This window comes from Schistocerca piceifrons, chromosome 7, assembly GCF_021461385.2.
Source record: "Schistocerca piceifrons isolate TAMUIC-IGC-003096 chromosome 7, iqSchPice1.1, whole genome shotgun sequence".
NCBI lineage: Eukaryota > Metazoa > Arthropoda > Insecta > Orthoptera > Acrididae > Schistocerca > Schistocerca piceifrons.
In genome coordinates, this window is record NC_060144.1 from 10,333,820 (window position 1) to 10,357,234 (window position 23,415).

The 23,415-nt window shown below is 41.0% G+C and overlaps 1 protein-coding gene across 1 annotated transcript in view; it reads left to right on the forward strand.

Moving 5' to 3' along the window:
* LOC124804611 (malignant T-cell-amplified sequence 1 homolog) overlaps positions 1-23,415 on the forward strand; it is an 86,476-nt gene that overhangs the window by 31,365 nt on the left and 31,696 nt on the right. The window contains exon 4 of the mRNA XM_047264809.1: positions 12,612-12,745. Coding sequence (XP_047120765.1) covers positions 12,612-12,745 — 134 coding nt within the window. The remainder of the gene's footprint in view (positions 1-12,611; positions 12,746-23,415) is intronic.

Genomic DNA, 23,415 nt, shown 5'->3' on the forward strand with positions numbered 1-23,415 from the left:
GACATCCATTTGTTGTAGGATTATAATGGAAATTCCTGGATGGAATAATATGTAAAATGAAGACAATCACTTACCTATAGCTGAGTGATGTGTGGTGCATAGAAACAGTATTTGCACTATTTACAGTATCCAAACAGCAACACCAGTGGCCATGGCGAGACTGACTGTTGATTAACAGTAGCAGTTGCCTGGGCAGATTGGGGGGGGGGGGGGGTAGTGGGAGAGTCGAAGGCAAGTCTTTTAGCAGATGACTCAGCAGCTGCGCAACAAGGTAAGAATTGCAGAGGGGGCATATGTGAGGCAGAGAGAGAGAGAGAGAGAGAGAGAGAGAGAGAGAGAGAGAGAGAGCGCGAGCGCGAATATGCCCACATGAGGGAGGGAGGAAGAGTGATGGGAGAAGGTAGTACACAGTCTGGAGGAGGAGAAATTGTGTGTACAGAATAGAACAGGGGAAAAGTGAGATGAGGCAGTGGGAAATAGGTTAGTGGTGGTTTAGACCAGGGGGATTATAAGAGCACATGATATGCTGGGGACACCGTTCACACCTCTGTAGTTCAGGGAAACTAGTTCTGGAAGGAAGTATCCAAGTGACTCACATAGTGAAGCAACTGTTAGTCATTTGTGTTGTGGTCTGCAGCACGTTCGGCAACTGAGTGTTTAAGTTTGCTGTCGTCCTTTCACACTTGGCCCTGCCTTTTATAGAGTAGGAAATGACTGCGACTGGACTGTGGTAAGAGGTGGTGGGTGGCTGTGTAGTGTTAGCAGTTAGCCAACACTACGAACACTACCTGAGTGAGGAAGCCGACATGCACGCGTTAACCCACGCAGGCTAGAGATAGGTCTGAAACAGGATACGTAATGAATGCTATAAAGAAAAGTACGTAGCTGCTGGAATACTTAACTTTAATCCATCATTGTTGTACATCGCTCTTGACGATACAAGTGAGACTCTGTAGATACATGCAATGTTACTAATGGCGCCTTGCTAGGTCGTAGCCATTGACTTAGCTGAAGGCTATTCTAACTATCTGCTCTGCAAATGAGCAAGGCTTCGTCAGTGTGCATCGCTAGCGAAGTCGTCCGTACAACTGGGCGAGTGCTAGTCAGTCTCTCGAGACCTGCCGTGTGGTGGCGCTCGGTCTGCGATCACTGACAGTGGCGACACGCGGGTCCGACATGTACTAATGGACCGCGGCCGATTTAAAGCTACCACCTAGCAAGTGTGGTGTCTGGCAGTGACACCACAGGCTGTATGGGGAAGATCTTGCACTTATGTCGATCAAAAGGGAATGACTCATGGGGTGCGGGACTGGAACAGAGATATTCTGAAAGTTGAGTGAGCAGTGGAACACAGTTTTGGGTAATGTATATAGGGTTTTGGATAGGATACCATCACTCATCTTAGGGCATAGTGAGAGGTAGTCAGTGTCCTCATAAAGAATAGGGTTGAGCTTTTCAAGGCCTGGGTGAGACTGCGTGATTGAAGCTCAGTTACGTCCTTCACCAGGTTTCTGACTGCCTCTCACTGTGCCATTCTATCCATGTCACCCAAAGTTGTGTTCTGCTGCCAACGCAATCTACAGAATGTCCTTGTCTATCCCTATTTGAATCCTGCTCCCAATCCTCCTGCACCCTCCCCCCCCCCCCCCCCTCGAGTCATACACTTGAGATAGAGTGAAGTGCGAGACCTGTTCCTTACCCCCCACCCACCACCTCTTACTGCAGTCCAGTCACAGGCATTTCCTACCCTGTAAAAGCCAGTGGCAAATGCAAGAGCAGCTATCTTATGTAACAACTATTCTGCAATTACTGTGCAGCGTTCTATGTGGGCATGACAAGTAACAAACTGTCTACTTGCATAAATGGCCACTGCCAAACTGTGACAAAGAGCAAACTTGACCGTCCAGTTGTCAAACATCCTGTGCACCACAATATAAACGACTTACAAAGCTGCTTCACCATGAGAGCCGTTTGAAAACCACCTTCCAGCACTTGTTTCTCTCAACTACGCAGGTGGCAATTCTCTCCAGCATATCCCACACTCACACAACCCCCTGGCCTAAATCTCCACTAACCTGTTTTCCACTGCCTCACCTCACCTTTTCCTTCTCTCTTCCCCTCCAGATCGTATACTGTGCGGCCCCCCTTCCCCCATCCCCCATGCTGGTACTCTCTCTCTCTCTCTCTCTCTCTCTCTCTCTCTCTCTCTCTTACACGCTCTACCATCTGAATTCCTTCTGTCTTTTTGTGCAGCTGCTGTGCCATCTGCCAAAAAACCTACCTCACACTATCCCGCTATCACCTCCTTGCCTCTTGCGTCCTTTCCTAATCTGGTCAGGCAACTGCTGTCGATAATAAACAGTAAGTCTCACTGAAACCACTGGTGTGCAAAGTTGTGTGTACACTTCTGCTAGAGAAAGAGTGAGAGCTCGAAAGCTAGTGTAAATAATGTTTTCTGCTTCATGTTCGTATGTGCCACATTTCAGTTGACTATGGGTGAGAGGTTGCCTTCCCTTTATTTTATATATTTGTTGTTGAATCTTAGAACATGTTCTGAGCTTAAACTGAAGGAGGCGTCTCAATCGGTATCACCTCCACGCAAACCAGTTTATATTTTGAAAAAATAAGATGTGTGAAACCCAACTTCCAAGGCAGTCATGTGGATGCTGTATTTCTTGACTTTCATAAAGAATTTGGCTCAGTACCACACCTATGCATAATATCAAAAGTACAATCATATGGAGCATCAAGTGAAATTTGTGACTGGATTGAGGAATTTTTGGTAGGGAGGACACAGCATGGTATCCTAGATGGAGAATCATTGACAGATCTAAAAGTAACTTCTAGGCATGCTTCAAGGAGGTGAGTTGGAGCTCTTCTTCTTCATGTTGTATATTAATGATCTGGCAGACAAAATTAATAGTAACGTCTGATTTTTGTAGAAGATGCAGTTATGTATGATGAAATACTGTCTGAAAAAAGAGCTGCAGAAATATGCAGTAAGATCATGATAATATTTAAAAGTGATGCATAGACTGGTAACTTGGTTTAAATGTGCAGCAAAATAAAGGTTTGCACTTCACAGAATGGAAAATGTTTCTTATGACTACAATATCAGAGTCACAGTTAAGATCAGTCAACTTTTACAAATACAGTCGAACTTTCTTGTAATGACATCGGTTACGACGACAACTCAGCTATAATGTCGTGATTTCTGTGGTACAGCCATATTCCTCATAAGGAACATTCTTCTCATCCTTGCTTAATATAGCAAATGTATATGCATTTACCTTGTATATAATGTGATTTTCAACCTCAGTTAGCTACAAGATTTTCCAAGAATCAGTGTACTGTAGAATGAAACCTGTTGTTGTAATATGGCAATGTGACATAGTCTTCTCTCTGCCCTTCTATCAATGATGGGTGTTGTATAGACCCCTCACCTCATTGCTGACCTAGCACATTCATACTACAGTAGTGATGGCAGTTGCAGAACTCGCCAAAGTACGCATGATGTCAGTTTCCATAGCAGTTTGTTGCGAAGTGCATGCATTTTAGAACAGCATGGCTAGTAAAAGAAAAGTGAAAGTGATTCATGAAATTGAGAACAGAGCTAAAAAGGTTGATGTGTGTCATTAATTTGGCCCTGTAATTTCCACAGTCTAAATGATTTGTATGAACAAGGATAAAATCATTATTGTGTTTGAACAAAATGGATATAAAATTAAGCAGTTACGAAAGCTGAACAGAGCAACATGGTTGAAGTGCTGCTTAAGTGGTTTAAGCAACAGAAAAACATCAGTGTACCCATTAGTGGACCTCTTGTTATGGTGAAAGCAGAATAATTTGACAATAAATTAAAAGATGAGAAATTCGTGTGCAGCAGTGACTGGATTGACAGATTCAAGCAACGTCACAGCATTATTTTTGGCAAAGTGGGCAGTGAAGCCAACAGTATGAATACTGGAACAACCCAACAGTCGCTCACTGCCACATGGCCTACAGTTTATAAAGGATGTGCAGACTGCGACATTTTTAATGCAGATGAGACTGGCATTTTCTTTAAATTGACACTTGTCAAAACTCTAAAATTCAAGGGTGAAAAATGTGTTGGTAGCAAGTTGTCTAAATGAATAACAGTTCTGGTTTGTACTACTCCAGATGGAACCGAGAAGACAAAATTGCTCACGATAGGTAAATAAAAAAATCTAGGTGTTTTAAGCATGTAGAAAATCTGCCAGTGCACTTCAGTGCTAATAAAAATTCCTGGATGATTTCCAAGCTCTTTGAAGTTGAAATAAGATGTTGGGATCAGGGCTCAGAAAAGGAAGAGACTGCTTCTTGTTGACAACTTTCCAGCACATTGTGCTCTCTCTCATCTGGAGAATATTAAGCTGCTTTTTTTTTTTTTAATTTCTGCAAATATGATAAACTTATTGCAGCCAATGGACCAAAGAGTAATTGGGAGTGTGAAATTCCACTGTCACAAGCTCGTGTTAGTGAAAATGATGCAATGCATTGAGAAAAGCAGTTATTCTATTACACTGATGGGTGTGATCAGATGCATTACCAGAGCTTGGAACCGGGTCACAGCCTAAACCATCAAGAAGTGTTTCTGTCGTGCAGAAAGTACGACAGAAGGAATAAATGCCATATAAATGGAAGATGTGTTTGATGATGCTGATCTGCTGCTATCTGCAGTATTGCCACAAATCAACTGTGATACTCCCACGAGTGTGACTATGAAATGCACACAATAATAAATGGTGACCTTGTTACAACTGAAGTGAAGTGCAAACTAAAGATGAAACTAAAAATGAAGTGAAGAATCAGGCCCACAGTGACATGAAGTGACCTACAGAGGTGAAGAAGAAGAGGGAGAAGGAAAGAAATAAAGTGCCTTTCCCTACTGTGAGTGATGCTTCAGAAGGCATTAGAATTGTGAACATATTCTATGAAGCTAGGGGAGGAGAACAGTGGAATTGCAAATGAAGTAATGAATGTAGAACATAGAGCATGTATTAGGCAAATAGATTACTTCACTCCTAAATAAAGAAGTTTGTTGAGTACTCAGCATACAGCTGTATACACTGTATTCATGTAAGCTTAAGGATGGATACAATATGTAAAATAAATTTATTTATTTATTTTTCCCCCCATTTGCCACCGATTGAAATATGAATCTCGGTTGCAATAATACTTGTTTATAACAACATAATTTTCAGGGTCCATTGAGTGTTGTTATGAGCAGGTTCCGCTGTACCCAGTTGTAACAGTTTGTTGGCATATGAAATAGGACAGTCACATAAGCTCTGTGATAGATAAAACACTTGGCAGACTTCGGGTCATTTGTAGAATACTAGGGGAATGCAATCAGTTCACAAGGGAGATTAGTTAGAAAACACTTGTGATCCAGTCTTACAGTATTGCTCTAGGGTACATGACCCCTACCAAATAGGTCTAACAGTTTATTGACCATATACAACGAAGGGTAGAATGAATGGTCACAGGTTTGTTTGACCCATGGGAGAATGTCGCAGAAATGTAGAAGAAATTGAACTGGCAGACACTTGATGATAGGACACAAACAATCTGGAGAAAGCCAGCTTTAAATGGTGAATTAAGGGACGTATTAAAATGCCCCATATATCGCTCCCATATAGATCGTGAGGAGAAAATTATAGTGCCGACAGTGATGTTCAAACAGTCATTTTTCCCACAAGCCATTTTTCAGTGGAACAGAAAAAAGCCGTAATAACTGGTACAATGGGAAATACCCTCTGTGCCACACATTTCACAGCGGTTTGCAGAGTGCATGTGTAAATTTACATTTATATGCTCTTCAAGCCTCTTCCATTTATTTCTGTAGAGTGAATTAGTTATAGGTTCAGATATGATCCTTAGTCGTCTTAGATATTGCCTTTGTAACCTAATTCTTGGTCTTTTTTGTCCTTTCATTCGAACTATTGTTTTGTGGAATGTTATTGTGAGTAATCTTTATCTCCAACATTCTTGCTTTGTGATCAGGACAATTGAACCTTCTCTTTACTGCTAATGAAGGTGACTGTCATAGGCACTATGGAAGTTAGCACTAAGTGATCTTAATCCTTAAGATGCTGATATAGCTGTACAGCATTCTGTTAGCTGCTGATACAGACATGTGTACCTAGATCTGTTTTGTTGTGTTTACTGAAAAGACTCCGTATTGTTAAATGACACTTGGACTGTCACCCGTGGAGAGTGAAATGGAACGTCAGGACGACCGCAGATCTGTTCTGTTAATTTGTTTATTCCAGCCTTCAGCTGTAGTACATCAGATACCGCTTGGTGGAGGTGTCCAATTGCCTCTCATGGGAAACAGTAGATGTCTGGTGTTGTTGACAGTACAAAGAGTGGGGCCAAGCATGACATCACTCAATGTTGCTGTCAGCAATGTCTCTGGCTGCAACAGTGATTGACACCATGGCAGCACAGCTGACGATAGCCATGAACTTTGTCCTGCGAGCAGGCGGGTTCCTTGTGACTGAGGGCATACTGCCCTGTCTCGTGGGCAAACAGCAGGGATGTTGTTCCGGGTGCCTCAGGCTCATCATGTAGGCTGTGATACTGAGATGAGAATGCTTTAGTACATGAATTGCTGAATACTTACATGCCTCAGACTATGTTCGTTTAGGGCTTGGGGCATACACTCTAAACATTTCTGTGGTGACAAGTGAGGAAAGGCTTTCATCCTTCTGCATAACACTCCTGCCTGCCTATGGTTGGCTCTGTTGCAACTCATTTCCACTCTGGCATATTTTTGACCAAATACGGTTGATACACTACAGTACATACTTGATGTGATCAACTATATTGAAAGTCAATCCATCTGCCTTGAAAGATGTATCACTTCAGATTTTCTGTCTTCCCCTCATTATCATAGTAATGTTTTGTCAGCTCTTTTTAATAGTTTTGCATAATTCAGTTTTATTCTGTTTTGGAACTACAGCAGAGTCCCACTAATCCGAACCCCTGGAACCTGAACATGAAAAATGTTAGTGTAAGTATGGAAAACTGTGCAGTACACTGCTGTACATACACACTATTTTAATTTACACTGTACAGTAAACATGTATTAGAAAAATTGGCAAGAAAACATTAGGTTTAAACAAGGCATAAAACTGAAAGAAAAGCTGTCAAACTTACTAAAGCACATTTTATCCCTACTTTTTAGATGACAAAAACTCATTGCTTTTTGGCGTAATGAAGACAGTATGTTAATGTGACGCATAGTTTTGCGCCATTGTCTCATAAACATAAAAAATCAGCAAGTGTAACAGTGGGCTGTTGCTCCAAATAATGTGTAGTGCGAGGTCAAGGGCTTCTGCTGCGTCACTATGTGGCACCAGCTCTCCTTTGTTGCATTCAGGCTCATTGTCACTTCCGTCACAGTAGTCAACTTCTTCCTGGTCTTGAGTCACAGCAGAACTAAATCAGCGTCAGTAAGGTTCTCCACACATGCCCCATCTGCTGCCATCCACTCATCGGTGTCTCCTTCACTAGCTGCTTCACATCCAGGGATTGTCTGTATCATTTGTAGTAGATTGTCCTCTTCATTTTTCAACTAGGTTGTCCTGAAATTCAAGGGATGTCTACAGTTTTCTCCACGATTTTCTCAGAGTATTTTCTGAAATATCCTGCCATGCCACAGCGGCCCAATAAACATCATCTTTCACATTGGTCTTTTTTATTTTGTCCACTAAAGGAATGCTATCATCTTGGATCACCATTCTTAAAAATTGTTTTCTGTAAATCAGTTTTAATGTTTGCAGTATGTCCTGGTCCATCAGCTGTAGAAGTAGTGTAACATTCGGTGACAAAAGCTTCACCAAAATTTCTCCAACACACAATTCCTCAGTGTTGGCGTGAGATGTCGCGTTATCAATCAAAATGATTGCATGGGGAAACAGTATTTCCCTTACAAAACTGTCGAACAGAGGGAACAAACTGGCTGTGAAACCATTCTTTGAACAGTTTACCATCCATCCATGTTTTTTTTCTTGTTGCAATAATATAGCAGATTTGCCGGTCAGCATTAAAGGCAGCTTGTGATTACCAGTAGCATTGCAGCACACTAATAAAGTCACATGATCTTTGCATATTTTAAAACCAGGAGCATGGTCTTCTGCTTTTGATGCCAGGCTTTTTGTTGGCAATGCCCTAAAATTAAGGCCAGTCTCGTCAGCGTTATAAATTTGTTGGGGAGAATACTTTCCCTCTCTTATCATTTTTTCAAACTCATCCAAGTATTCCTTCGCTGCATCATGGTCAGAAGAAAGCTTCTCTCCAGTAATTGTTAGCTGACAGATTCCATGATGGTTTTTTGAATCTGTCCAACCAACCCATACTCGCACTAAAAGACTCATCACCATTCATTAAATTGTTCGGGTAAACAGCTTTCTCCTGAACCAGTACTCCACTCAAAGGAGTTCCCCTTTCTCTTTCCTGCATAAACCAAAGGAAAAGAGCTTCATCCACTTTATCGTACTGGGACTGTTTCGAGGTCTGCCGAATTTTGAGTGTTTTTCCCAAAGACAGTGCACAGGACTGTTCAAGCTTCACTCGGTTCTTCTTTCAATCACAAATGGTTGCTTTACCAACACCCAGTTCTGTTGCCAGTGTAGATACATTCTCACCATTTTTTATCTGCTTCAGAGCGTTCAGTTTTTCAGTGAGAGATAACGTTGTATGTTTCTGTTTATTCGTGATGAAAATCCGTACACCACTACACCTGAACAAATACAATACAACTGTTACATTTGCCAGCAATCGCTAAATAACATAACCAAGTGCTTTGCGAGCCATCTGGCAGTGCACTGACCTCGGACACTACAAAGGTCTCAACAATGCACAAAAACTGGGGCAGGCAGTGAGAGTGAGCCATTGTTTCAACACTTGTTCCCATTTTTACCATGGTGTACCTACTTATCTGCTTGGTATACTTCATTCTAGAAACTGGTCACTGTAATTCTGGCTAATCTGAACAAATCGGTAATCCAAACAAGGTCGGGTCCCAACTAGTTCTAATTAACAGGACTCTACTGTGCTTATGGTATACTTCATTCTAGAAACTGGTCACTGTAATTCCGGCTAATCCGAACAAATCGGTAATCCGAGCAGTGTCGGGTCCCAATTAGTTCAGATTAACAGGACTCTACTGTGCTTATTAATGCTGCACCATTGATGTAGGCAAGTCTAATAATGTTCATATTCTGTAACTAGATTTGTTGTGTATTAGTTTTAGTAAATCAGTGTCCTCTAAGATGAGGTTTATAATACATGTGCAGTGGTGGTTCCTTGTCTCTGTCCAGTTTAGACCTTAAAATTATCTGATTCTTCTACCAGTGGCTTTACATGGCATAAAGTTTTGTCTATACACATAGTAACCAATTTGATTAATCATGAGTTTATTTAAAATTCTGTCATTCTGCGAACAACACTGTCGTCCCCACTGGGATTAAGTATTACTCTGTTATGTGTGTATGTTGTACGTTGGAGAGAGGTGGAAGAATAAACAAACAAATTTTATAGTTTCACACAATTATAGCTTTCGGCCATTAGGGCCATTGTCAGCAGTAGACACACATACGTGCGCGCGCGCACACACACACACACACACACACACACACACACACACACACACACACACACACACGTGCGCCAGTCTCAAAGAGCTGAAACTACACTACGAGCAGCAGCACCAGTGCATGATGGGAGTGGCGACTGGGTGGGGGTAAGGAGGAGGCAGGGGGAGGGATAGTATGGTGGGAGTGGTGGACAGTGAAGTGTTACAGTTTAGACGGAGTGCAGGAGAGAAGGTGCGTAGGGGGGAGGGGGTAAGTAGCGGAAAGGAGAGAAATAAAAAGAAATTAAAAGACTGGGTGTGGCGGTGAAATGACGGCTGTGTAGTGCTGGAATGGAAACAAGGAGGGGGCTGGATGGGTGAGGACAGTGACTAACGAAGGTTGAGGCCAGGAGGGTTACGGGAACGTAGGATGTATTGCAGGAAAGTTCACACCTGCGCAATTCAGAAAAGCTGGTGTTGGTGGGAAGGATCCATGTGTCACAGGCTGTGAAGCAGTCATTGAGATGAGGGATATCATGTTTGGCAGTGTGTTCAGCAACAGGGTGGTCCACTTGTTTTTTGGCCACAGTTTGTCAGTGGCCGTTCATGAGGACAGACAGCTTGTTGGTTGTCATTCCTACATAGAGTGCAGCACAGTGGTTGCAGCATAGCTTGTAGATCACATGACTAGTTTCACAGGTAGCCCTGCCTTTGATGGGATAGGTGATGTTAGTGACCAGCCTGGAGTAGGTGGTGGTAGGAGGATGTACGGGACAGGTCTTGCATCTAGGTCTGTTACAGGGGTATGAGCCATGAGGTAAGGGATTGGGAGCAGGGGTTGTATAAGGATGGACGAGTATCTTGTGTAGGTTCGGTGGGCGACAGAATACCACGGTAGGAGGGTGGGAAGGATAGTGGGCAGGACATTTCTCATTTCAGTGCACGACGAGAGGTAATGGAAACCCTGGCGGAGAATGTAATTCATTTGCTCCAGTCCCGGATGGTACTGAGTTAAGAGGGGACTGTACCTCTGTGGCCGGACTGTGGGACTTTCAGAGGTGGTGGGAGACTGTAAAGATAAGGCACGGGAGATTTGTTTTTGTACAAGGATGGGAGGATAATTATGATCAGTGAACGCTTCAGTGAGACCCTCTGTATATTTTGAGAGGGACTGCTCATCACTGTAGATGTGACGACCACTGGTGGCTAGGCTGTACAGAAGGAACTTCTTGGTATGAAATGGGTGGCAGCTGTAGAAGTGGAGGTGTTGCTGGTGGTTAGTAGGTTTGATATGTACGGAGGTACTGATGTAGCCATCCATGAGGTGAAGGTCAACATGTAGGAAGGTGGCTTGTCGGGTTGAATAGGACCAGGTGAAGAAAATGGGAGAGAAGTTGTTGAGGTTCTAGAGGAATGTGAATAAGGTGTCCTCACCTTCAATCCAGATAGCAAAGATGTCATCAATAAATCTGAACCAGGTGAGGGGTTTCGGATTCTGGGTTTTTAGGAAGGATTCCTCTACATGGCCCTCAATAGGTTAGCATAGGATGATGCCATGTGGGTGCCCATAGCCGTACTGCAGATTTGTTTGTAGGTAATGCGTTCAAAGGAGAAGTAGTTGTGGGTGAGGATATAGTTGGTCATGGAGACTAGGAAGGAGTTGTTGGTTTGGAATCCATAGGGAGTCTGGAAAGGTAGTGTTCGATAGCAGTAAGGCCATGGGCATTAGGAATGTTAGTGTACAGGTAGGTGGCATTAATAGTGACAAGCAGGGCACCGTGTGGTAAAGGGAATGGAATTGTGGAGAGTCGGTCGAGGAAATGGTTGGTATCTTTTATATAGGAGGATAGGTTCCAGGTAATAAGTAGAAGGTGTTGGCCTATGAGAGCAGAGATTCTCTCAGTGGGGGCACAGTAACCGGCCACAATGGGGCGTCCTGGGTGGTTGGGTTTATGGACTTTAGGCAACATGTAGAAGGTGGGAGTGCAGGAGTGGTAGGGGTAAGTAGAGAGATGGACTCTGGGGAGAGGCTCTGGGATGGGCCTAAGGATTTCAGTAGTGACTGGAGATTCTGCTGGATTACTGGAAGTATCTGACAGCTGATGGAGTCCTTCTGCCACATAATCCTTAAGGTTCTAAACAATGGTGGTGGAGCCTTTGTCAGCAGGTAGGATTATAAGGTCGGGATCAGTTTTTAGATAATGGACTGCGGTTCTTTCTGCGGATGTAAGGTTAGTTTGCATGTTGAGGGATTTGGGGAATGATGTTGAGACAAAGTTAGAGGTTAAGAAATTCTGGAAAGTTAACAGGTGGTGGTTTGGAGGCAGTGGGGGTGGATCACGGTTGGATGGAGAAATGAACTGAGTAGGCAAGGTTCAATATTGGTCTTAGGTTGAATCTGATTGGTCAGGTTGGTGGCGAAAAAGTGTTTCCACTGTAGGGACTGGGAGAAAGAGAGAAGGTCTTTAACTAGTCCTGCATGGTTGAATTTGGGAGTTGTTTTTGTTGTGCCTGTCGCGACTCAGCATCTCCGCTATATGGTGAGTAGCAACTTCCCTTCTCTGGTATTGTTACATTCCATCCTGGATTTTCCATTGTTTGAAATGTTGTGGTTTCATGTATAACTGGTTGTTGTTGTTGTTGATGTTATAGTTTAGACAGTGTAATATTGCTTTCTGTCTTATTTTGAAATTATCATACTTTTTCATTTGTTAGCACTTGATTATAAGGAGATTCTTCGTTTTTTACATTAGAGCATTGTTGAACTAGCTAGCTAGCAGTTTAAGATACTTTCTTATAAGTTACAGGTTTCTGGGATTTTGTTTTTTTTTTTAACTGATGTGAGACATCAGATAAATAAGAACCAGCAAGTAGTTCTGACGAAACTCATAAGATTTTACCTTTCATTGTTGGCTATGCCAGCTTGATTTATGTGTGCGTTACTCATCCATCGATTTTGTCAGGCACCTAGCACACATCATGATGTATGATCGTTTCTTTGTTACAGATCCATTCCTTTTGCCATGGGAGCAGGTTGATAAGGGAGCTATTCGATTTGTCCTTAGTGGTGCTAACATTATGTGTCCGGGACTTACATCTCCAGGAGCCAAAATGACTCCAGTTCCAAAGGGAACAATTGTTGTATCCTTTATTTCATATAAAACTGTGATTTAATGAATTTAAGTTACTGGAAGTAAACGACTTGAACATGTTACACAAGCCAAATATAACATCATGTGCCATTATCGTTGCTTAAATGATGTTATTGTGCTTTCAGCTGTTTGTGATTTATTGTATGATTGCAGTTTTAGCACTGTTCCAATTGTGGTATTATGCCATTGTCAAGCTTCTATAAACATAATACAATGTAATGAGAACAACATAAAGTGGGTTTAATAGTATGTACAACCAATTTTGTAGTTTGTTGACATTCGTATATGAACAAGATTTTGATTGATAGCTTTACATTAAGCAGAAATAACAATGTAATATGAACATCAAAGAAAAATTTGTCAGTAGTACTATAGTCTGAAAAAAATTAATTGAAATGATAGTTGACACTTCACGCATTGGAGCTGGTTTCCTCCAACAGCAATTATTGGTCAGTTCACTTCCAGTTCCTTGTCTGGCTTTTTTCCTTGATGTGTTTGGAAGCCAGATCCTGGGTCTGGCCTTCTGAAATTTTTTGTTTCCAAATCTAATCAAAATACTTTAATTACTATTTTTATTCAGTTAATTGGTTTAAATATATTTTTTTCTTTCATTGCTTATACTTTTTGCCTATCATTTTCACCATTGTATTGACTTTTTACTTTACTGTTATTTTTCTTGTCGTCATTCTTTTTTTCGTTTGGAATCTATCTGTGTCATCCATAATCAGCAACCAGGTGCCAACCAGGAGTGCTCATCGGTTGGTAATGCTGCAGCTTGTGTAGCAAGTTTAAGGATAGTATTAGGTAACCAATGACAGCAAGAAATTAAAGTTTGCTTTTACCACTGAGACAAAAATTTTTACGCCTTGAGTTTTCTTGTAGAGGTTAGCTTCAATTGCTGTGAACAAAGCAATTATGATTGTAGTTCTGCTGCAGATTGCTGACAGCCTTTTCATGGATACATCGCACACCACAAGGTTGTGGTTAAGACAAGTTTAAATTCAGGACTGCAAATTGCGTCATTTGCCATATTTCAGTCATTGGTCACCTAAAAATGGGTTGCCGACAGAGCATCTTGCATTTCCATTATACGGTGTGCCAGCCACTTCCAACAGTACTTCATGTTGTACATTAACAGCATTATTTTGTGATGTGACCATTTTGTTTGTGTGTCGGTAATGATTGAGCAGTAGCCAGCAGCCAATGTAGCAACATTGAAGGGGCAAGAGATAGACATCAACTGTCAAGTAGTTTTAATCAGACTATAGTCAGTATTCCATTTCATGTACTGCAGTTTTGAGTAGATTATACAGGGCTATTACAAATGATCGAAGCGATTTCATAAATTCACTGTAGCTCCGTTCATTGACATATGGTCACGACTCACTAGAGATACGTAGAAAAACTCATAAAATTTTGTCCGGCTGAAGCCACACTTCAGGTTTCCGCCGCCAGAGCGCTCGAGAGCGCAGTGAGACAAAATGGCGACAGGAGCCGAGAAAGCGTGTCGTGCTTGAAATGCACTCACATCAGTCAGTCATAACAGTGCAACGACACTTCAGGACGAAGTTCAACAAAGATCCACCAACTGCTAACTCCATTTGGCGATGGTATGCGCAGTTTAAAGCTTCTGGATGCCTCTGTAAGGGGAAATCAACGGGTCGGCCTGCAGTGAGCGAAGAAACGGTTGAACGCGTGCGGGCAAGTTTCACGCGTAGCCCGCGGAAGTCGACGAATAAAGCAAGCAGGGAGCTAAATGTACTACAGCTGACGGTTTGGAAAATCTTATGGAAAAGGCTAAAGCTGAAGCCTTACCGTTTACAATTGCTACAATCCCTGACACCCGATGACAAAATCAAATGCTTTGAATTTTCGGCACGGTTGCAACAGCTCATGGGGGGACCAAGCAGCAATCGGTATTGTAATTGTAAACTGTCGAAGCTGCGTTGGTAAAGTACCGGAACTTCAAGCGCTGATAGAAAGCACCGAAGCTGAAATCGTTATAGGTACAGAAAGCTGGCTGAAGCCAGAGATAAATTCTGCCAAAATTTTTACAAAGGTACAGACGGTGTTTAGAAAGGATAGATTGCATGCAACCGGTGGTGGAGTGTTCGTCTCTGTTAGTAGTAGTGTATCCTGTAGTGAAGTAGAAGTGGATAGTTCCTGTGAATTATTGTGGGTGGAGGTTAAACTCAACAACCGAGCTAGGTTAATAATTGGCTCCTTTTACCGACCTCCCGACTCAGCAGCATTAGTGGCAGAACAACTGAGAGAAAATTTGGAATACATTTCACATAAATTTTCTCAGCATGTTATAGTCTTAGGTGGAGATTTCAATTTACCAGATATAGACTGGGACACTCAATTGTTTAGGACGGGTGGTAGGGACAGAGCATCAAGTGACATTATACTGAGTGCGCTATCTGAAAATTACCTCGAGCAATTAAACAGAGAACCGACTCGTGGAGATAACATCTTGGACCTACTGATAACAAACAGACCCGAACTTTTCGACTCTGTATGTACAGAACAGGGAATCAGTGATCATAAGGCCGTTGCAGCATCCCTGAATATGGAAGTTAGTAGGAATATAAAAAAAGGGAAGAAGGTTTATCTGTTTAGCAAGAGTAATAGAAGGCAGATTTCAGAATACCTAACAGATCAAAACGAAAATTTCTGTTCCGACACTGACAATGTTGAGTGTTTATGGAAAAAGTTCAAGGCAATCGTAAAATGCGTTTTAGACAGGTACGTGCCGAGTAAAACTGTGAGGGACGGGAAAAACCCACCGTGGTACAACAACAAAGTTAGGAAACTACTGCGAAAGCAAAGAGGGCTTCACTCCAAGTTTAAACGCAGCCAAAACCTCTCAGACAAACAGAAGCTAAACGATGTCAAAGTTAGCGTGAGGAGGGCTATACATGAAGCGTTCAGTGAATTTGAAAGTAAAATTCTATGTACCGACTTGACAGAAAATCCTAGGAAGTTCTGGTCTTACGTTAAATCAGTAAGTGGCTCGAAACAGCATATCCAGACACTCTGGGATGATGATGGCATTGAAACAGAGGATGACACGCGTAAAGCTGAAATACTAAACACCTTTTTCCAAAGTTGTTTTACAGAGGAAGACCGCACTGCAGTTCCTTCTCTAAATCCTCGCACAAACGAAAAAATGGCTGACATCGAAATAAGTGTCCAAGGAATAGAAAAGCAACTGGAATCACTCAACAGAGGAAAGTCCACTGGACCTGACGGGATACCAATTTGATTCTACACAGAGTACATGAAAGAACTTGCCCCCCTTCTAACAGCCGTGTACCGCAAGTTTCTAGAGGAACGGAAGGTTCCAAATGATTGGAATAGAGCACAGGTAGTCCCAGTCTTCAAGAAGGGTCGTTGAGCAGATGCGCAAAACGATAGACCTATATCTCTGACGACAATCTGTTGTAGAATTTTAGAACATGTTTTTTGCTTGAGTATCATGTCGTTTTTGGAAACCCAGAATCTACTATGTAGGAATGAACATGGATTCCGGAAACAGCGATCGTGTGAGACCCAACTTGCTTTATTTGTTCATGAGACCCAGAAAATATTAGATACAGGCTTCCAGGTAGATGCCATTTTCCTTGACTTCCGGAAGGCGTTCGATACAGTTCCGCACTGTCGTCTGATAAACAAAGTAAGAGCCTACGAAATATCAGACCAGCTGTGTGGCTGGATTGAAGAGTTTTTAGCAAACAGAACACAGCATGTTGTTATCAATGGAGAGACGTCTACAGACATTAAAGTAACCTCTGGCGTGCCACTGGGGAGTGTTATGGGACCATTGCTTTTCACAATATATATATAAATGACCTAGTAGATAGTGTCGGAAGTTCCATGCGGCTTTTCGCGGATGATGCTGTAGTATACAGAGAAGTTGCAGCATTAGAAAATTGTAGCGAAATGCAGGAAGATCTGAAGTGGATAGGCATTTGGTGCAGGGACTGGCAACTGACCCTTAACATAGACAAATGTAATGTATTGCGAATACATAGAAAGAAGGATCCTTTATTGTATGATTATATGATAGCGGAACAAACACTGGTAGCAGTTACTTCTGTAAAATATCTGGGAGTATGCGTGCAGAACGATTTGAAGTGGAATGATCATATAAAATTAATTGTTGGTAAGGCGGGTACTAGGTTGAAATTCATTGGGAGAGTCCTTAGAAAATGTAGTCCATCAACAAAGCAGGTGGCTTACAAAACACTCGTTCGACCTATACTTGAGTATTGCTCATCAGTGTGGGATCCGTACCAGATCGGGTTGACGGAGGAGATTGAGAAGATCCAAAGAAGAGCGGCGCGTTTCGTTACAGGGTTATTTGGTAACCGTGATAGCGTTATGGAGATGTTTAGCAAACTCAAGTGGCAGACTCTGCAAGAGAGGCGCTCTGTATCGCGGTGTAGCTTGTTCGCCAGGTTTCGAGAGGGTGCGTTTCTGGATGAGATATCGAATATATTGCTTCCCCCTACTTATATCTCCCGAGGAGATCATGAATGTAAAATTAGAGAGATTAGAGCGCGCACAGAGGCTTTCAGACAGTCGTTCTTCCCGCGAACCATACGCGACTGGAACAGGAAAGGGAGGTAATGACTGGCACGTAAAGTGCCCTCCGCCACACACCATTGGGTGGCTTGCGGAGTATAAATGTAGAATGTAGATGTAGAAGAGGATGCATTCAGTGCGAAACTTGTTTTCAGTGATGAAGCAACATTTTTTCTTAATGGTGAAGTGAACAGACACAATGTGCGAATCTGGGCGGTAGAGAATCCTCACGCATTCGTGCAGCAAAGTCGCAATTCACCAAAAGTTAACATGTTTTGTGCAATCTCATGGTTTAAAGTTTACGACCCCTTTTTCTTCTGCGAAAAAAATTTACAGGACACGTGTATCTGGACATGCTGGAAAGTTGGCTCATGCCACAACTGGAGACCGACAGCGCCGACTTCATCTTTCAACAGGATGGTGCTCCACCGCACTTCCATCATGATGTTCGGCATTTCTTAAACAGGAGATTGGAAAACCGATGGATCTGTCGTGGTGGAGATCATGATCAGCAATTCATGTCATGGCCTCCACGTTCTCCCGACTTAACTCCATGTGATTTCTTTCTGTGGGGTTATGTGAAAGATTCAGTGTTTAAACCTCCTCTACCAAGAAGCGTGCCAGAACTGCGAGCTAGCATCAACGATGCTTTCGAACTCATTGATGGGGACATGCTGCGCCGAGTGTGGGAGGAACTTGATTATTGGCTTGATGTCTGCCGAATCAGTAAAGGGGCACATATCGAACATTTGTGAATGCCTAAAGAAACTTTTTTAGTTTTTGTATGTGTGTGCAAAGCATTGTGAAAATATCTCAAATAATAAAGTTATTGTAGAGCTGTGAAATCGCTTCAATCATTTGTAATAACCCTGTATATAGCACTACAGATTGACTCATCTGAAAGTGTGCACTCATAATACATTAGATTAAATGTCTAAAACAACTGAGAAAATTTTTATTTCTGAGGACTGTTTGTTCATTGAGTGTGTAACGTGGTTGTTCTTCGAAGGTGCGATAAAGTTCAATTTCTTGTAGAATGCTCAGTAATCTGCCTTTCTGTACCCTCTGTATTACCGTCAAATATTCCTTGGTTTTATGATTGTAGTTTTGTACATGTGCACTAAATGAAGATTTACAGCTCTTTATTAAGTTTGTGTGCTCTCTCATTCTGGTGGAGAAACGTCAGCCTGTTTGACCAACATTAGATTTAATAAATCCCTCACTGTGTAAATGGTTCTGTTTTGTGAGTGGTGTGTCAGACTATTCTCCCAATATCACACTCCAGCCATATGTTTACATATTGTATCTCCGTTCTGTTTCGTAATCGACCACTAAATAACATCAGTAGCTAACTCCAAGCTTATATCTACAAGTAGCTCATTTATCCCGCAATGTCACATTTTCCGACAGTTTACCGCAACAAATCATACTAAAAGATGCATTTTGGAGAGATATTTAATGAGGAGTGTATTAGCATTATTGCCTGCTTTGTCTTTGATGGTTTCATTTCTGTACTTCAGATGTTTAATGTTTTGTGCATCCACACCATGGCGTTTGAGTTTGCATAACAAAACAGTGATGTTTCCATGGTGTCATGGATATTGTGCTGTGATCATCTGACATGTGCAACTGCCTTGTTAATTTATATGTACCACATTTATCATATGTATATTTGTGTGTTAAGTAAATACGGATTTAAGTGATACAGGACATTAAAGATGTGCCCAAAACATGTCATTTGTAGTATAGTTTCACGTGCTGAAGTGTCAGAAAATTATTAATGCACTTTTGATTCCCTTAATTCATTTGTTTATAGATGAAATCAGCTCCTCTCCACTTATAGACTGCAAAATGGTGTATGGCCATGTTATAGAAATTTGGCTGATTCAGTAGTTATTTTTTTGAGAACACATCTTAAGCATATAAAGTTTGTCCTCATTCGTTGTATTACTTATGAATGTTTTCACTCACTTTAATGTAGAAAAGCAGCGATCTGCATGTCCTGTCATGATTGGGAAGATTAATAGTATCTGCAGAAGTTTGACACTTCCAGGAAAAGCTTTTCCCATATTATTTGCATAAAGTAAGTTCAGCAAGGTTAAAGCACCTGACACTTTCATAAAATCCTTTCCACTGTACAACACATTCAGTTCATGATGTAAGTGTGAAGACTCTGGTTTAATCAAATTGATAACTGCTTTCAGTTCTTTCTGTAGGAAACAACTTTAAGTTTAAAAAATGGTGACTGTTCAAACAGTGGTGCAGTTGACAAGTTATCATTAAAATTTAGTCTCTCACTGATCTGAGTTGCGATGTGGTAACAGATGTCTCGTGCATGCACCTTTCTTGATTCAGTGAAATGCCCCAATTTTGCAGTCAGTTCTGTCTGTTCTCAGTGATTGTTAATTTATGATGAGGCCCTAACATTCTGGAGAGAAGCTGCAAAGCGAGATATGTATTAAACAGTTTTCACTGCATCGTTATTCCTTTGGATTAGTCTACTGAACAGAGTGCCACAGTGAGGCATGACTTTATCAGAAAATGTATCCAGAAGAGGAGATCTGCATCTTCAGGAAAGACTTCAGTCCCCTAACGTTGTGTATCATCCTGTGATCATAAGTATCACCATCATTTTTTTCCATACACACAACAATTTCCTTTTGGCATTTGCTTTTAGTAGTTACATTCCATGATTTGAAATTCCATGTGATTGAATGAGGAATAGGTTTCTTCACGCTCTCGTCAAGAATGGCTGTGCGTTTAGGAGACTCTGGGAAAAAGGTAAAAATTCCTTCCCCATTCCGGCCGGAGTGGCCGCGCGGTTAAAGGCGCTTCAGTCTGGAACCGCACGACCGCTGCGGTCGCAGGTTCGAATCTGGCCTCGGGCATGGATGTGTGTGATGTCCTCAGGTTAGTTAAGTTTAAGTAGTTCTAAGTTCTAGGGGACTTCTGACCACAGCAGTTGAGTCCCATAGTGCTCAGAGCCATTTGAACCATTTTTTCCTTCCACATTGCTGAAGAATATCTGTACCTGCTTGTTGCGTAACACACAACATTCAGTAATTAAATTTATTTAATGTGGATAACTGTGAATAAAGCGAGTATTTTCATAACTTCTTTAATTCTGATTTGAACTTCACTTTTGTGGCCACTTATAACAGGAGCATCGTCATAACACCGAGCTATCAGTTTTTGAGGTGTTTCGTTTACGTTCATTTTCTCTAGCTGACTGAGAACAGCTGCATAGTTCAAACATTGTGACCAGTTGTGACAAATTTGCACAGACTGTTGTTTTGTCGATTTGAGTGCATAGAAATTTTTCTTCGACAATTCTCTCCTGATGAGATTAAGGCGTAACTCATTCCAGCAGTTCATTTTGAATTGTTTTGGACAGGCCTAAGGAAACCCCATTTTCTGATTTTTCAATGTGCTGCCTAAACACACTGTTCCGTTCTGAAATCTGGCTAACTAATCTCGAAAAACTCCAGAGTTTGTAGAGAATTTCCTGTTTTGTCATGGCCCCTTAAGGCTAGCTCAAATTTGCCACAGAATTTAATGCAGTTATCTGTTCAATCAATATATAACAGTTTTTTTGATATATTTTTATTATAAGTCTTTCCATTAAGGTGTTGAGCATTATCTGTTTGGCACATAATGGCAGCTTTCCCATTGAAAATTGAATAAAACCATTTAAATATTTTTCTCTGGAATTGTGTTTTTTCACCTTTGTGTGAACATTTTTTAAGTTTGTAAAGCTATTTTCAGTCCAAGCACTCTGACTAATATGTGTCACAAGATAGGTGAAACAGAAAAAAATGTGTTTTTCACTTCATAACCACTCAGCAGCATTGTACAGTGCTGTGTTAAAACTGCATGCATACCCTTGCTTGGATTTCCTCTGTTTTTGTTCATAACCAATGCTGAGATTTGGTCTGGGTGCTCAAAGTTCCTTCGTTTTCATCCTAACCATATGTTCCAAATTTTTACTTGATAAATTGCACATGGAATTCACATTGTGTTGTTTTTGAACTCTTGGTATGTTGAAGTTATTCCCTAAAAAGTAAAATCTGAAAACACAGTCAGCAAGCAAGGAAAATAAAGTAGCAAGATATATTTTGTGAAACTCACTAGGTGGTGATACTCATGTAACTGTACTCAGGTGCACTCTGGCGAGACATTTGTGAACTTATTCCAATAATGGATGAAATAGGCAATTGCAGAAACAAAAACTCTATCAGAACAATAATACTAAAAATTGTTTCGCACAGTTCCAGTGTTGTTGTTTCACAATTGCAAGCCCATACCTATTCCTTTCTTATAGCTTCATCTAAAAGAGTGATAATTTGTATTGTTATAGATCCAAGTAAGCAGCAGTAATGTAAAATAAACAGCGAGCTAGGTGAGCAAAAATTACTTTCCGTGGAAGAAAACTACCCATATTAAGGGCTAGTAACACAATCCTATAATGAGGCAGTTGTCTATGAGATAATTAGTAATTGAATAAGCGGTTGGCTTGCTCTTTAGTGCTATGAGTGGGTTATTACTATGGGGTAACATATGTCTGTTGTAAGAGAATGATATGATAGTTCATTTCAGTATTGCTTAACTAAGCAGTGCTTTAGCTCATGTTATTTAAGTTTGTCTTATTGCTGTTTATTTAAACCAAGATTAAACAGTCATTTTGCTCATTCACGTCTAATCTGGTAACATAAAGACAGCTATTCTTTAGCTGTGTACAAAGTATGCCACACGCCCACTCGTGTTATGAAAAACAGTGCACCTGAGGGTTAATGGCACATCAAAGCATAACAGAGGTATACAGAAATAGGAATTTGATGATAAAATGTTGGGAACTCTGTTTGTGTCCTTTTAACTGAAGGAGTGGGATGTGAAAATTATTTGCAGGTTGGTAGGACTTCCTTTGGCTGAAACACCAGATCCTTCAGGATGCCCATGAGAGCTATACTCTGAGAAGCCATGCTTCCAGACCTTCTCTACATAGACCTGGGTGGCATTTCAAGGGGGGCCATTTCAATATGCACCATGGGGTGACTCCTCAGAACCTTTAACTACGAATCGCGCCTGCGGTGGACAAAATGTATACCAGAAGATTGCATAACAGATGCAACAATATAGATAGTGAATAACATTAACAGTATAAACAGAAACAGAAAAAAGAAATATCTTGCTTTACATTATTATGGTACCATATTGGACAGAATACACGATAATTTTTGTAAAACTAATGTACAAATTGGATTCTGCACAAACGACAAAGTAGGGAGAATAGTTTGACACACCACCCACAAAACAAAACCATCTACATCCTCATGGATTTATAAAATCAAATGTGAAAATTTCTATGTTGGGTGAACAGGTAGATGTTTCTCCACCAGATTTAGAGGGCACACTAACATAAGTAAGAATTGTAAATCTTCTTTTAGTGCACATGTACGAAACTACAGTCATAAAACCAGCAGCTTGAGGAATCTTTAAAGGTACTACATAGGGCAGAGAAAGGCAGATTATTGGATGCTCTAGAAAAAATTGAATTTTATAGTGCATTGGAAGAGCAACCACAGTACATGTTCAATCAACAAACAGACCTCAGAAATAAAAATTTTCTCAGTTGTTTTAGACATATACCCTAACGTATTATAATGCACCTTTGCAGATGTGTCAGTTTGACATGATGTATACAGGTCACTTAAAATTTCAATATGTGAAATGGAACATTGACTAATTTTGCTCACTAGTTGTTCTTTGATGTGCATGTTGCATTTTTATCTGTACTTAATGTAAACCTACATGTCAAAATCTTGTAAATATATGAATGTCAAAGAACTACAAAACTGGTTGCACAAACTGTTAATCCCATTTTTCATTGTTCTCATTACATTGTGTTATGTTCATAGGGGGCTGAAAAAGGCGTAATGCCAAAATTGCAATTGTAAAATAAAACACTAACAGCTGAAAGCAAGATGACACCATTTTAAATATATGCATATGACAAGAAATTAATTGTCATTGTGGTAGTGGTGTCAAAATTTTGAAGAGAAGAGATAATTA